This window comes from Pygocentrus nattereri, chromosome 17, assembly GCF_015220715.1.
Source record: "Pygocentrus nattereri isolate fPygNat1 chromosome 17, fPygNat1.pri, whole genome shotgun sequence".
Classification (NCBI taxonomy): domain Eukaryota; kingdom Metazoa; phylum Chordata; class Actinopteri; order Characiformes; family Serrasalmidae; genus Pygocentrus; species Pygocentrus nattereri.
This window is the reverse complement of record NC_051227.1, coordinates 22,288,605-22,303,120: the sequence shown is the minus strand read 5'-3', so window position 1 is coordinate 22,303,120 and position 14,516 is coordinate 22,288,605. Positions and strand designations below refer to the sequence as shown.

At 38.2% G+C, this 14,516-nt stretch overlaps 1 protein-coding gene across 5 annotated transcripts in view; it reads right to left on the bottom strand.

Annotated features, from left to right (window-relative positions):
* nbeab (neurobeachin b) overlaps positions 1-14,516 on the bottom strand; it is a 481,645-nt gene that overhangs the window by 320,580 nt on the left and 146,549 nt on the right. For all 5 annotated transcript variants that reach the window (XM_037546398.1, XM_037546400.1, XM_037546401.1 and 2 more), the window contains exons 9-12: positions 11,334-11,531; positions 10,016-10,149; positions 3,687-3,795; positions 264-416 (exon numbers count right to left, since the gene is read on the bottom strand). In XM_037546398.1, the coding sequence (XP_037402295.1) occupies positions 264-416; positions 3,687-3,795; positions 10,016-10,149; positions 11,334-11,531 (594 nt within the window). The remainder of the gene's footprint in view (positions 1-263; positions 417-3,686; positions 3,796-10,015; positions 10,150-11,333; positions 11,532-14,516) is intronic.

Here is a 14,516-nt window from a genome sequence, read left to right as displayed (position 1 = left end):
CACTGGTTGAGATCCTGCTTGCCTCTACTGAGATACCAATTAAGGTGCTAATTGGGTTGTATTACACATGGCCAACTCCAGCTGATGCTATACTACACACTGTGCACCTCTTAACCCTCCACCTCTCTGCTCTTCTGGCTTTAGCACTGCTCTGGTACAGCAGAGCTATGTTTAGCTGTTCCTCGCTGCAGCGTGTTGACAGGGTGAAATATGTGTTTGCTGAGACAGCGGAGGTGACCCAAACCCCAGTGAGGTGCTCTCACCTTGGCTGGGGTGTGGATCCAGATGGCCGCATTGAACAGGATGTGGTCACACAGCTGCTTGAGGAGAGGAGCGCCATGACTCAGGCCGTCCAGGTACTTTGCAAAAGATAGGAACTGCTCCAGCACGGCTCTGGTGATGTGCACCCGCGATGACTGCAGAACAAAATGGAGCATAAAATCAAATACACTACAGCTCAGAAGTTTGGAATGGCTGTTTTTAATAGCATTACCCTATGTTTGCAGCAGAGGCATATAAAAGGTGATCTGAATGATGTTAGTACTCTCCAGCTTTAAAATCGTTTGAAAGAATCTATATAAATAAAGAATTTTAAGAAGCTGTAGATGATTGTAAAATGATAGAGAAAGCTGCATAATATTGAGCATGAAGTTTTAACAACATTGACATCCAAGATGTAATAAATCTTAAGGCTGATAGCAACGAATCACAATAAACAGATAATTACGCTACATTATTTGCCAATTTAACATCTTTCCTTTTTTTAAAACTCTTGAAAAACTGTGAAAAAAAACATTGGTAATTTACATTTAAAAATTTGGAATTTCTTGTCATTTAAAAAAAAAAACTTTTTTAATGTGCAGAGAAAATAAATGATACACAACATAGTAAAAAGACACTTTAAATCTGTCCAGTAGAGTTGGACATCATATTTAGGAAAAAAGGATTCTATATAGTACTAAAAAGGTTCAAATGACAAATAAAATCAACCACAACAATAACAAAAACAATATTAATAATAGATGCAGTACAAAATACAATAACTAGTTTTTTTTATTTTAATTTAATTAAAGACAGATTTCACTCATATGTGAGATTGAGGACATTTTTTCTTTAACGTATTTATAAAGGGTGGCAATAATTATTATCATCGCTAGCTTTACCAAAGAACTCTTGAAACCCCTTTTTAGCACAGCTCACTGTGTATGTCTACAGCCTGACTCATTCTGCTTAAAAAAATAAATAAAAATCTTAAAGTTGCAGTTTGACTTTGGAGTCAAATGAGGACTTTCACTTTGAGCAAAGTTGGTGGGTGATTAGTGTTGGCTGGCACCTGTGGGGTGGCCGGTGTGGGCTGTGGGTGAACGGGGCAGAAGCAGATGGCTGGCTGTGTGTGAATGGGACAGCTAACAGCAGGAATGCTGCTACACTCAAACTAATTCTCAGGTGCTGTCTCACATTAACACGCACAACCTGACACAGCCTGGCTGAGATTTATCCTCCTCTAAAGCTCCCAAAAACCAAGCACAGATTTCTAACATAAAACAAAGTGGTGGAGAGAGAGAGAGAGAGAGAGAGAGAGAGAGAGAGAGAGATTAAAATGGATGAAGGGGGAAAATAAGAGAATGATAGATGAGGAACAGAGAGATGGGTGAGAAAAACAGAAGAAGAGAAGGGAGATACACCAAAGATGGACAAAGATGCACACAGTACTCTCCAGATCACCTGACTGACCACTGCAGACTGACACAGAATAAAACACTTCAGAGAGACAGTGTTATCACAAGTCATGCCCACATGCTTCCTATCCAAAGAGAAACAATATTTGCTGCTGTTGTCGGAAGAAAAGTTGTATCTCCATTTGTGTAATTTATCAGTTTTTGATAATTTAAAAGTGCCTGTTGTCCTTTACATTGTGTGTAAATTTCATGATGAATTGACCAAAAGAAACTGCCCAAAATTACTGGTTCCATTGACTTACACTAAAAGTAAAGCAGGTTTTGTCCTTTTCCTGCTTGGAAGTATCATGCATTAAATTGGGTTTGCTCTATACATATGAATAAATAATTTAAAAAATATAACTGCACAATTATTACATTGCTAATTAAGTTATTACATATTACTCTGTATCAACAGTCTGTACTTCTTTTTCTCTGCTTGTTTCAATGTGAAGACAATTACAAAATTATCAAAAAAGCATTTTCTTTCTGCTGAACAAGTAATAATAAGTCATCAATGTCCAATCATATCTATGTCCACTGACAGCAATTCTGGGTTCCAAGCGTCATTCAACACAGTGAGGCCTTATGTGCCAACAACACAGGACTAGTTTGCAAAAGTAGGCAGGGCATGGCACTAATCCTTTCTTTATTTAATCCACATTTTACTAGTTTGAAGGATAAAAATCACCACACCAGCATTAATATAGTCCTGCGTCTTAAATAAGCAAGCCATGTAGTTTGATGGTTACTTTGACAGTTAATATAGCTACTTGTTTCTGAATTAAATTTGGATGTGTACCTTGTTCTTCATTCAGTCAAATTTGTGCTTCCAAGTGGAAATAAATTCTCTTTCACTCTTAGACTCAAGCATGTCAACTTTAACCCTTGGACTGACTCATTCCAGAGCTTTACCTCAAACTTGTTCAAGTTGTGGAGGTTTCAAAATCATTCTGACCAATTAGCTAAGCTGCAGTCACTGGTGTGGTGTTCTCAGGTCTGATGAAGTGCATAAGCTTCAGTAAGCTACTTTTCTGGGAAACCTACACATTTAAAGCATACGCTAAAATGAACACTCTTGAAGTGTTTTCTCGTCTCAGAAGGTCTCAGAAGACATTGTTTTTGTTTTGTAAAGTAATTTGTTAGCCTGTTTGTTATATTTACCTTCTTATATTTAAGCAAATTTATCATCCACTTGTCTGATACAAACTTTCACTTTTTCCAGAATATTGGGCAAGCATTAACATCAAGGCCTGGTAGCTTTTGCATATTATGCAAAATAGCAAAAAAAATAAAAATAAAAAATAGTGGGTGGAGCTTAAACAATAGAGAATATTGCCATATAACTTATGATGTAAGGGTCATAGACCAAAAAAGACCTTAATAAAAAGCTGCACTGCATAGTTGATCGGCCTCATCTCACATGCCTGAGGAGTGTGAGATGAGCCCTCTTACACGTGACGCTACTCAGCCAATCAGATCTGTGCATTACGATGAGCACTGAGATTCGAGTGAGTGACACACACACAGGGGAGGGACGAGGTAAAAAAGAAAAGAAAGTGAATCAGAGAGAAGATATTTTACATGAGGTGCTCTAAAAAGAGAAACAATATAGAGAAACTTTATTTTATTATTAGTACTATATATTATTATTCAGTTGTCGACTACATAACATGTTGACCTCCCTATTGGCCTACTTCAGTTTACAGTATATGGCACTGAATCATAAAGCAAGTAAGACATCATGATGTTCTGGACCTTCGCATGACAAATGTTATCTCTAAATGAACCTTATTGAATTTTAATTAAGTACCCTTACCCTATATGCTTCAATCCCTAAAATACCTGCTCTTCTACAACTGAAAATGTGATACTGCTTGATTGTTTAGAATTTTATAAGAGTAAAATATAAATGCTATGTAAATTCACAAAGCGAAAAAAAAAGCAAACTGAGGAGATGCCACTAACCTTTTCCAGCAGGTACCCGATCACCAGGAAGCCCTTCCCTCCCAGCATCTGCTCCTGCATTGCCACAGAGCTCTTCAGCAGCTCCACGAGGAAGGCCAGGAGAGTCGCACTGCAAGACACACATCAGCACATGGCGTCAATGCAACAACATCAACATCAAAAACTTCGTTCTATCATTCTTAAGTGCTGTCAAGGTGGTTCAGACTCATGTGAACCATATGGATAGTGTTTCCCCAGAACATCCTGTCTTCTGTCTGGGTCTTCAGGCTTCTTAATGGCTTGTACATGATTCTACTGATTGACTCCATCCCTCTTGTTGCTGATCGTCCTTGTTCTCCTTTGACTTCAGCTTTTCTAAGCTTTTCCTATGAATTAGTTTTTTCTCACAACATGTCTAAAATAAGAGCTTCAGTTTGATTCAGTTCTCTTTCAAGAGAGAAATGAGGTCTGATTTGGTTGAGAATCCATGTGATTGTTTTCTTTGCTGTCCAAGGAGCTCTCAAAAGTCTTGGCCAGCAATGAAGTTTAATGGCATCAACATTTTTCCTGTCCTGCTTTCTTACTGTCCAGTTTTTGCATCCATTGAGAACCACAGAAAGTATTATTTGCTTCATACTGAGCTAAAACTCTATTCTTTAGCTGTCCTTGTAAAGGCCTTCAGGTCTTCCTGATTTTCTGCTGTAAGTGTTGTGTCATCCACATATTGTGGTCATTGATGTTTCTTTATTTCTGGTCCTTGAAGTCCTTGATCATCTTCTTCCAGTCCTGTTTCTCTTTTTCTATGTTCTTCAAAGTATGCCTTGTCTAACTCCTTAAACTCTGTTAAAGTAGTAACCTTTTGATGATTTAAGCTAATAAAGGCAAATGTACCTTTTTTAAAACTCTTTCACAAATGAACATATTCCCTTTACTTCTGCGATAACTAATGTATGATATACATTATACATAGACAGCTGTTTAGATCTTGTATTTTTCTTGTCAAACAACTCATGAAAGCTCTAATTTTTGGAGAAAAGTCAAAGCCCACAAATTTTATTCCCTTGTTGTGACATCAGCCCTCATCTGCACTCAAACCTCTCAGTTAGGGTTGTATTGTTACATGTATTCGTCCTGAACCATCATGGTATGGGCCTTTAGGTATGGTGCTTAAGCTGTTAGCAAATTAGCAGCGTAGGGAAGAGCTTCCATCTGCAGCTAGTGCCAAATGATTCAGTCTTTCAAGGCTTCATAACTGCATTATCGTCATAACTCCTGACTTCTGATCAGTTGTGAGGCTGAGTTTAAAGTGTCGGAACAGTAAGAGGTGAGGATAGCAGCTATCGAGGTAAATAAAAATAAATAAATAAATAAAAACCACATGCTGAAAATAAACAAATGAAATGAAACTTAGCTCTACCCCCAGACTGCAGTAGTTTAGCACCTGTGAAGAGATTCAGCACAAAGTCTTATGAATTCGTCAGTTTCCTCTGCTCCTAACTACAAAATCACAACTGAAATTGAACTCTCACTGTACACTGTAACTTTCTCTGTCAAGTGGAAATCACCCACACTACAGGCTGGGGGAGGCTGGTCTCTCTGAAACTAGGTGGGACAAACTGTAACTCGCACTACAGTCTGTTCAAAATAAATGAAAAGAACCCTAGCCTTATGCATGTGGGTGTTTTTGCTGCTTTTTTCACATTGTGATAAATCTGTATCAAACTGTGATGTCCAAAGCACGATGTGGACTAATCTGTGACCCGTGCACTCAGTTGTTTACAGCATCGCTGGTTTCAATATGTGCTTTTAACAATAGTTTGTAAAATTGAGGCATAATTTGCTCTTTACCAAGGAAGGCACTTTAATGAACTTGAGCACTGCAATATATACTATTAGCAAATAGCTGCTAATTTGACCTTTGCAAAAACCTCTCTATTATTATAATTATTATTATTGTCATTATTATTATTATTGGTATCATTTTTGCTATTATTATTAATTTTATTTTAGTATTTTATTGCAACTGATTTATTTCATAATAATTTTACTGTTCTACTCTCATAAATAATTTGAGTTTTCTTACTCTTTGCTAAGTTGGTGCTTTTACTTCATTTTAATGTGTTTTCATTATATATTTTATTAATATTATGCCTGTTTTCTATTTGAGCTGTTATTTTTCTTATATATATCTGTATATACGTTTTCAGACATTAGCATCATAGAATATATCAATGGAAAATCCCTGAAGAACCCTCCATGATTTTGCAAAGCAGGGGCTGGCATTAGATTGTACAACAGCTCATTGTACAGCACACACTGATCCTCCTGCGGGCTCACAGTCAGAGAGAGAGAGAGGGAGAGAGAGAGAGAGAGAGAGAGAGAGAGAGAGAGAGGGCTGAGACCAAGGGCGATGGGGATGTTGTTGGGGACTGAGACTGGGCACAGCACTCTCAGAATAGCTAAACCAGGATTACAGTCAGCCTTAGGCTGGTCCACTAAGCCCTGCACAATGGCCTGGCCAGCTCAGCTCTGGCCCTCAGAGAGGAACGCCACATTGACACTTTCATTCAGCATCAGAACAGGCTAAATAAATACACACTACTGATGAATATAACCAACTTTAACATCACAAATCAGTCACAATCATTAAGGTCTGGTACTGTTGTTAATGCACTAATGAACCTAAACCAAATATTGCTGGCCTGAATCTGGAGACAAGCATAAACAAGAACCACTGTATGCTTGTGGTGGGCATTAAAATAAAGACTGTAAACAACTTACCATAATAAGAACAAAAATATGGGTCATTTTTAAAGGAACATTACAGCCAACAAGAAAAATGTAACAATGCCTAATTTGATTACACAGCAGTGCTGCAGTAACTAGACTGAGATACTTCAGTTTAAAGACTAGAAAATCGATTCAGATGAAGAGGTATTTTGAAGATGGGAAGAACTTTTGAAAATTTTGGAGCGTGGTTGTGGGAGAAAACTGTTTGAAAATATTTGTATGTTTTACTTTAACTAGCTAAAATCTAAAAGTTAGCAATTTGACAGTCTCGCTATCTGACTTTTTTCTCTGGCTGAAATGGTGAAACTCTGGCTGGTGTTTTGTGGTGAATAAATCAACAACAAAGGTAAGAGGCAAGAGTTAAACTAATGCTTGGCTAGCAGTCATGATTGACTGACACCACAAGGATTCTCAATCAACAAATATTGTGAAATGCATGCTGGGTATTGTAATAAGACAACACTGATGAATCAAAACATGAAAATGATATGAAATCTGGAATTCTGTCACTCTGATAAGGCTGAGGGACACAATGCTGCACTACAACATACAGTGTATCACAAAAGTGAGTACACCCCTCACATTTCTGCAGATATTTAAGTATATCTTTTCATGGGACAACACTGACAAAATGACACTTTGACACAATGAAAAGTAGTCTATGTGCAGCTTATATAACAGTGTAAATTTATTCTTCCCTCAATATAACTCAATATACAGCCATTAATGTCTAAACCACCAGTAACAAAAGTGAGTACACCCCTAAGAGACAGTTCCTGAAGTGTCAATATTTTGTGTGGTTACCATTATTTTCCAGAACTGCCTTAACTCTCCTGGGCATGGAGTTTACCAGAGCTTCACAGGTTGCCACTGGAATGCTTTTCCACTCCTCCATGACGACATCACGGAGCTGGTGGATATTCGAGACTTTGCGCTCCTCCACCTTCCACTTGAGGATGCCCCAAAGATGTTCTATTGGGTTTAGGTCTGGAGACATGTTTGGCCAGTCCATCACCTTTACCCTCAGCCTCTTCAATAAAGCAGTGGTCATCTTAGAGGTGTGTTTGGGGTCATTATCATGCTGAAACACTGCCCTGCGACCCAGTTTCCGGAGGGAGGGGATCATGCTCTGCTTCAGTATTTCACAGTACATATTAGAGTTCATGTGTCCCTCAATGAAATGTAACTCACCAACACCTGCTGCACTCATGCAGCACCAGATCATGACATTCCCACCACCATGCTTGACTGTAGGCATGACACACTTATCTTTGTACACCTCACCTGATTGCCGCCACACATGCTTGAGGCCATCTGAACCAAACAAATTAATCTTGGTCTCATCAGACCATAGGACATCCATGTCCTTTGTTGACATGTCTTCAGCAAACTGTTTGCGGGCTTTCTTGTGTACCAACTTCAGAAGAGGCTTCCTTCTGGGGTGACAGCCATGCAGACCAATTTGATGTAGTGTGCGGCGTATGGTCTGAGCACTGACAGGTTGACCCCCCACCTCTTCGATCTCTGCAGCAATGCTGACAGCACTCCTGCGCTCTTTCAAAGACAGCATTTGGATGTGACGCTGAGCATGTGCACTCAGCTTCGTTTGACGACCAACAAGAGGTCTGTTCTGAGTGGACCCTGCTGGATGATCTTGGCCACTGTGCTGCAGCTCAGTTTCAGGGTGTTGGCAATCTTCTTGTAACCTTGGCCATCTTCATGTAGCGCAACAATTCGTCTTTTAAGATTCTCAGAGAGTTCTTTGCCATGAGGTGCCATGTTGGAACTTTCAGTGACCAGTATGAGAGACTGTTAGAGCTGTACTACAAATTTGAACACAACTGCTCCCTATGCACACCTGAGACCTAGTAACACTAACGAGTCACATGACATTTTGGAGGGAAAATGACAAGCAGTGCTCAATTTGGACATTTAGGGGTGTAGTCTCTTAGGGGTGTACTCACTTTTGTTGCTGGTGGATTAGACATTAATGGCTGTATATTGAGTTATTTTGAGGGAAGAATAAATTTACACTGTAGAAGCTGCACACATACTTTCATTGTGTCACAGTGTCATTTTGTCAGTGTTGAAAAGATATACTTAAATATCTGCAGAAATGTGAGGGGTGTACTCACTTTTGTGATACACTGTATTTGCATGTTGGTCAGATAGAAAAAGAAAACTGGAAAATGAAAACTGAATCTCCAGCAGGTGTCGCTGATGTTCATTTTCATTTTCCTTTTCATTCTGACAGTTAAAGCGCGTCAGTGCAGAAAACGGAATCACAGACGGCCACTTTGCTGCTGATTTATCCATTTTGCATTTTCATTTTAACTTTGTCAGATTTGCAGCTGATCACCATGAAAAAGAAATAAGAAAGTAAACTTTGCATTTTGATTTCAGTTTTGACACGTATTCTGCGTTTCATGAAGAAAAGCCAAAGCCAAAGTGAAGTTTGTGTTTTCTTTTGTCTGTTAGCGTTTTCATTTTAGATTTGGCTGTGAAAAACCAGAATAACGTCTAAAATGAAATGGCACATTTTTTTCAATTTATTTTTACTTTTGTCACAAACGGCTCATGTTCATGTGAAAAATTAAATTGCAAATGAAGGCATTTCATTTCATTTTCAATTTTGGCAGGATATTTGGATGTTTGGAAAAAGAAATGGCAAAAAGAGGTTGGCATTTACATTTTATTTTTTTCATTTTTATCTCCATTTTGGCAGGATTTGCCTCCCATACTTAGTGCAGATGTTACCGTGACAACAAGCATCACGTCCAGCCAGAGTTAGACAAGTAGCAGTGTTTGTGTTTTTAATTACTTTAAAATTATGTCAGACTCAGAAAAATGTACTTCACATGCACTTATTAAAGAAAGCCGAGAGGAAGACGTTGTGTTCTGAGACACATAAGCTGGACGCCCGTCCCACCACCGTCTTTTAAAGATCAAAGCATAAACTTCGTCTCCTCTGCAGGCCAGTTTCTGCTCTGCCATGTTAAACATTATAAACTTTCATTATCACGTGAACAAACACGGACAGAATGTACTTAAACTTTGTAAATGGGAATGTAATCAGAGGCAGGTGTTTACATGGTTATTATTCTTCTAACTAACAGATTATTTACGGGATTACCCTCCTCGTTCAATTGGATAGAAATTGCATTCCGAATGGCCTCATCCAGTCTAGTCTATTCCGATTGAGGTGTGTACATGGCTACACTGTATTCCGATTTAGCTATTAGTCAGATTATTGACAGATTAACAGGTTGCATGTAAATGGCTAGTGTGTGTGTGTGTATAGACCCACACTTATAATTTTTTTTTTTTAATAATTTTTTAATAATTTTTTTTTTTTAAATTCTAACTCTTGTGAAATTGAGGTTTGCAAATAAGGTTGTTAATAATCTCTAGTTCTAGTACTAAAAGAGCCTCATGCTTTCTCCCTAGCAACTCTATTATGCAACATGCCTTATTATATATTGGAAATAAGAAAGCTTTTCTACCACAAAACCCTGCTGTGTCCCTAGTCAGATTATCAAGGTTCAGATAAGGGCACTTACCAAACAGTGGTCTCCACCTGGCTCTCATTGTGCTGGTGGAAGTCGAGCTGAGCGAAGAGAGGGAAGAGCACCTGGATGCCCCCAATAGAATGGATGGCGCTGTGGATGGAGTGGGTCACGATGGCCTTCACATCCTGCAGGAGAGTGAAAGAAATAAGAAGAAACATAGAGAAACACTTCACTCTTGTCTGTGATTTTGTTTTTTTGGTTTTTTTTTTCAAATTACTTTACACATTTTTTTTCATACATTCATCATGAAATGTTCCCATAATGCAAATGCCAGCTGTGAAAGAAGAAACAAGGAATGATTTTTTCCCTGTAATGTAAGCGAAGTGCTTACAGTCTGCACAGTTCACACCAAGCAAACAGCATGTCTAATTCATCAAGCACTTCCCTTAAACCATATTAAGTTGATAGATAATCTCAAATAGACTTGCTTATGTGATTTGACACTGTATGACACACTATAATCTAGAAAAATAGACAGTACTGTGCAAAAGACAGAGACAACCCTCCATGTATTCAATTTACAGCCAAAAAGATGACCAAGTACAAATTATTCACTTCTGACGAGGAGATCTGATAAAAGATAATTCACTTGCATAAAGAAGGAGATGGTCAAAGAAAAATAAGTGAAAATCAAGCTTCTTCCACAGGTGTTTCTGTCCATCTTTCCACTGTGAGAAGACAAGTCAACAGCATGAGTCTGAAAAGTTGTGTAGCTGTTAAGAAGCTCTTACTGAGAAAAGGAAACAGACCAAAAACTACATCTGTGACACAAACAAAGAAGCTGCTGCCGGCTCAGAACAATGGACTGACCACCCATGTCCAGACCTCAACATCACTGAATGTTGTTGGGATTATTTGGATCATGAGAAGCAAAAATGCAACCAACTTCTAAGACTGAATGGGAAAAATATCTCTGCAGATCAGAAATCAGAATCAGAAAGAAAGTGCTGAAGAGAACGGAAGCTGCAATAAAGTGAAAAGGCAGACAAACTAAATACACTTCTTGTAAGTCGCTCTGGATAAGAGCGTCTGCTAAATGCTGTAAATGTAAATGTAAATACTGACAATTCTTTTGAGAATGAATGAACTTGAACGTAATGGTCATTTTGAGTGGAAATGAAATAAATTAAGGATGCTCGCTACCTTTCTGCACAGTACTGTACTTGTTTATATAGTTTAAGCAACCATATTATAGAAAACCATATGACATACAATGTAGCTAATGGTGTTTGTCTAAACCAAAACTTAAACTTGGGCAATTAATAATGTCGATTGTGCATAAAGAGAATAAATCTGAGTATACACACACCTGCAGCATGAGGGCGTGTGGCGAGTGGACAAAGATGGAGGGATTCTCTCTAGGCGATGATTCCAGACACAGCTGGGCGTCCGTGGCTTTGGCGTTGTAGGTGAAACAGATACTGCTGGCCAACTTCCCATCATACAACACCTGCTTATGGTGCTCAGCCAGATGGATGTCACTCTCTGACTTAAACTTAAAGGTGCTCTGCAGGGAGAGAGGGAGAGCAAGAGAGAGAGAAATGAGAAATGTTCTGGACTACAGTGACAGATACAGCACCTGTAAATGGCAGGTGAGGCCAGTAAGACAGAGGAAAGCAGGATTGATGTGGAGAGTGAAAGAGAATAAGAGGCTAAGACCTGGATGTACAGAAGCGTATCAGTATAGGAGGAAAAATCAGAATAAGGTTGTCTAACACCATGTATGGATCGTTCTGCAGAGATGGTTCAGAGTCAGAGTTGAAAACACACTTCAGACTCTTAACTAACTTTGACTTTAGACTAAAATCCTTTTGCCTTGAGTGACTCTATATGCTTAACCCTCCGGGGTCCACAAACCTGCCTGCACATCAAATTCAGTGTTTCTATACGTTTCTCTATCTTTGCTTAATACAGCGCAGAAACACAGTTCCACCATTTCATGAACCTGTCACCTTTCTGATTCCATCTTATGAAGAGATCTTATGTGACTCATATCTGGAGTTATGAGGCTGTGAGGAGGGCTTAAGAAACATGTCATGTGCCTCTCGTGTGTAACAGGTGGATACATGTGACCATCTACATTTTGTGTGAAACTGACCAGTTTAAACCCAGGAATTCATTAAGGACTGACCCATCACGCCAGAAGCCCTTCATTCTTCATTCAGTCCACATCAGAGACACATGTGAAAGAGAGAGCTGAGATTGTTCTGAACATTTTGATATTAAACATATGGATATCATGTCGATTATTACTTTATTATTTTTTTTATGATTATTATTTTTATGATTATTATTATTATAACGCATAAAATGCAAGGCTGTGGTAAAAAAGTATGAGCTTCTTCTTCTTCTTTCGGCTGCTCCCTTTAGGGGTCGCCACAGCGGATCATCTGCCTCCATTTTGCCCTATCCACTGCCTTCTCTACTTTTACACCAACCATCTCCATGTCCACCTTCACTACATCCATAAACCTTCTCTGAGGTCTACCTTAAAGTATGAGCTAAAACTCATACTCTACTGTATTTTGGTAGTGACATGAAAACGTGGGACAGCATTTTTAAAGTAAAGTTTGTTGTTTTTTTTTTTTACTCATGACAAATGAAATTTTATACTCATGATAAATGTAAATCTCTCAACTTCAGTTTATTATGAAAATACAGATGTAAAAAAGTTTGCAAAAGTTAGCACCCCTGGTCAAGTTTAGTTAATAAATGAGTTACACATCCTCTACAGAGAACACTTTGAATACGACATTTGCATATGCAAGCATACAATTTCAATTTATTTGAGTTTAACAAAAGAAAAAAAATTAACATGGCATTTAAATTTTTGCACAAGCCAGATTTTATGATAATGATATAAAAGCATAAAAATTAGGAAAACAATAGACTTGTGAGGTTAATATGATGTAATTCACATGAACTCAGGCCAACATGAAAATTGTAATCATCATGACACGTGTTGTGAACATGCCTTCTCGCCTCCAGTGCCAAAGCAGCTAGAGCAAGATATTCCAGTTTAAAGAGTATAAGAAAACTTCAGATGATGCATCTTGAAGGGTGGAAGAGCTTTTGAAAACCGTAACTGCTGTAATTGGACACCTGAGAGTGGGAAATGCTTTCTTTAGGCTTTATTCACAGCCATGGGGGGGGGGGTTCAATGGTGATATGATGTATTTGAATAATGCATGCTGGGTATTGTAGTGAGAGATCACTGATGGATAAAAACACAAAAAGGATACAAAATCATGAATTCTGTCAAAATGATGAGGCTGAGGTGTTTACATAACATATTAAACACTAGTGTAGGGCACAATGCCTGTTTCATTGCTGCCTCCTCTAAAATGTAAATGAAGCATCTGAAATATAAATAACTTCACCAAAAAAACATCTTCAAATGGACTCATGCCAGCTGTAAAAATTGATCTGCTAAGCTGTTTCCCATGCTTATTAAGGGATCCAGCAGTGTCAAACCACAGCGAAAGATTCCTTTTAAGTAGCGATTAATATCATCTAAAGTCTCATAAATCTAATGAATTATGAATGAGCCGAGTGGCAAGAAGACCATCAGGGATGGAGCGGAGGAGGGGAGATGTGGGAATTCTGTAATTGAATCATCATTTGTAGTGTTGTTCCTGCTGTCAAGTCACACTTGCACTGCCAACATCTGCAGTCTATCCACTGAGAGAGTGATGTCATCCAGATGTGATGTCCTCTTTCACTACTGCTTCTGGTAGAGAGTGTATGTTTAACTGCTTGGTGTAAACACAGCTTTTAAAATGAAGTGTGACATATAGGTTCTGATGCTGCAGAGCTGTTTTGGTTCCTTGAAGAACATTTCAATGGACTGTTCATTAAAGAACCTTTCTTGTGAAAGACCTGTGGTTAGAAGTTTTTAAAAACCTAAAATAATGTAAAGGTTACATTCAAACTCACATTCAGACTGTGGAGTTCTTTGCATTGAGTGTTTCACAGCTCTAACTGTTTGAAAACAAACAAAACTAGCTGTTCTTTCATGCTGAAAAGTTTTCAATTTAAATGTACAGATTAAAAATGCAAGTGTGTTGGGGACACCAGAGAAATGCTTTTCATCCATGGCATTCCTCCAACAACAAAAATAAATGTACTTTAGAGGAGTTTGCAAAGGCATTGTCTGAAAAGCCCCTTAGACAACTCTTGCAACACATATTAAAATAATTGCAAGAAGATTACATTACAGACAACCACATAAGACCACATAATATTATGCATAATGCATGTATGCATACCACTGATGTCTATTCAATTTGTAGGGATACATTTTTTTTACAGCAAAGCACTCTCAGTTATGTTAAAGCAAACTTCAGTAATTAAAGAATGTGGCAAGTAAATGGCGACATTTCCAGATGAATCCTGTGGGACTGGAAGGGTCAGCAGATGAAAAGCTATGCTCTATATATATATATATATATATATATATATATATATATATATATAAATAAATATAAATGTG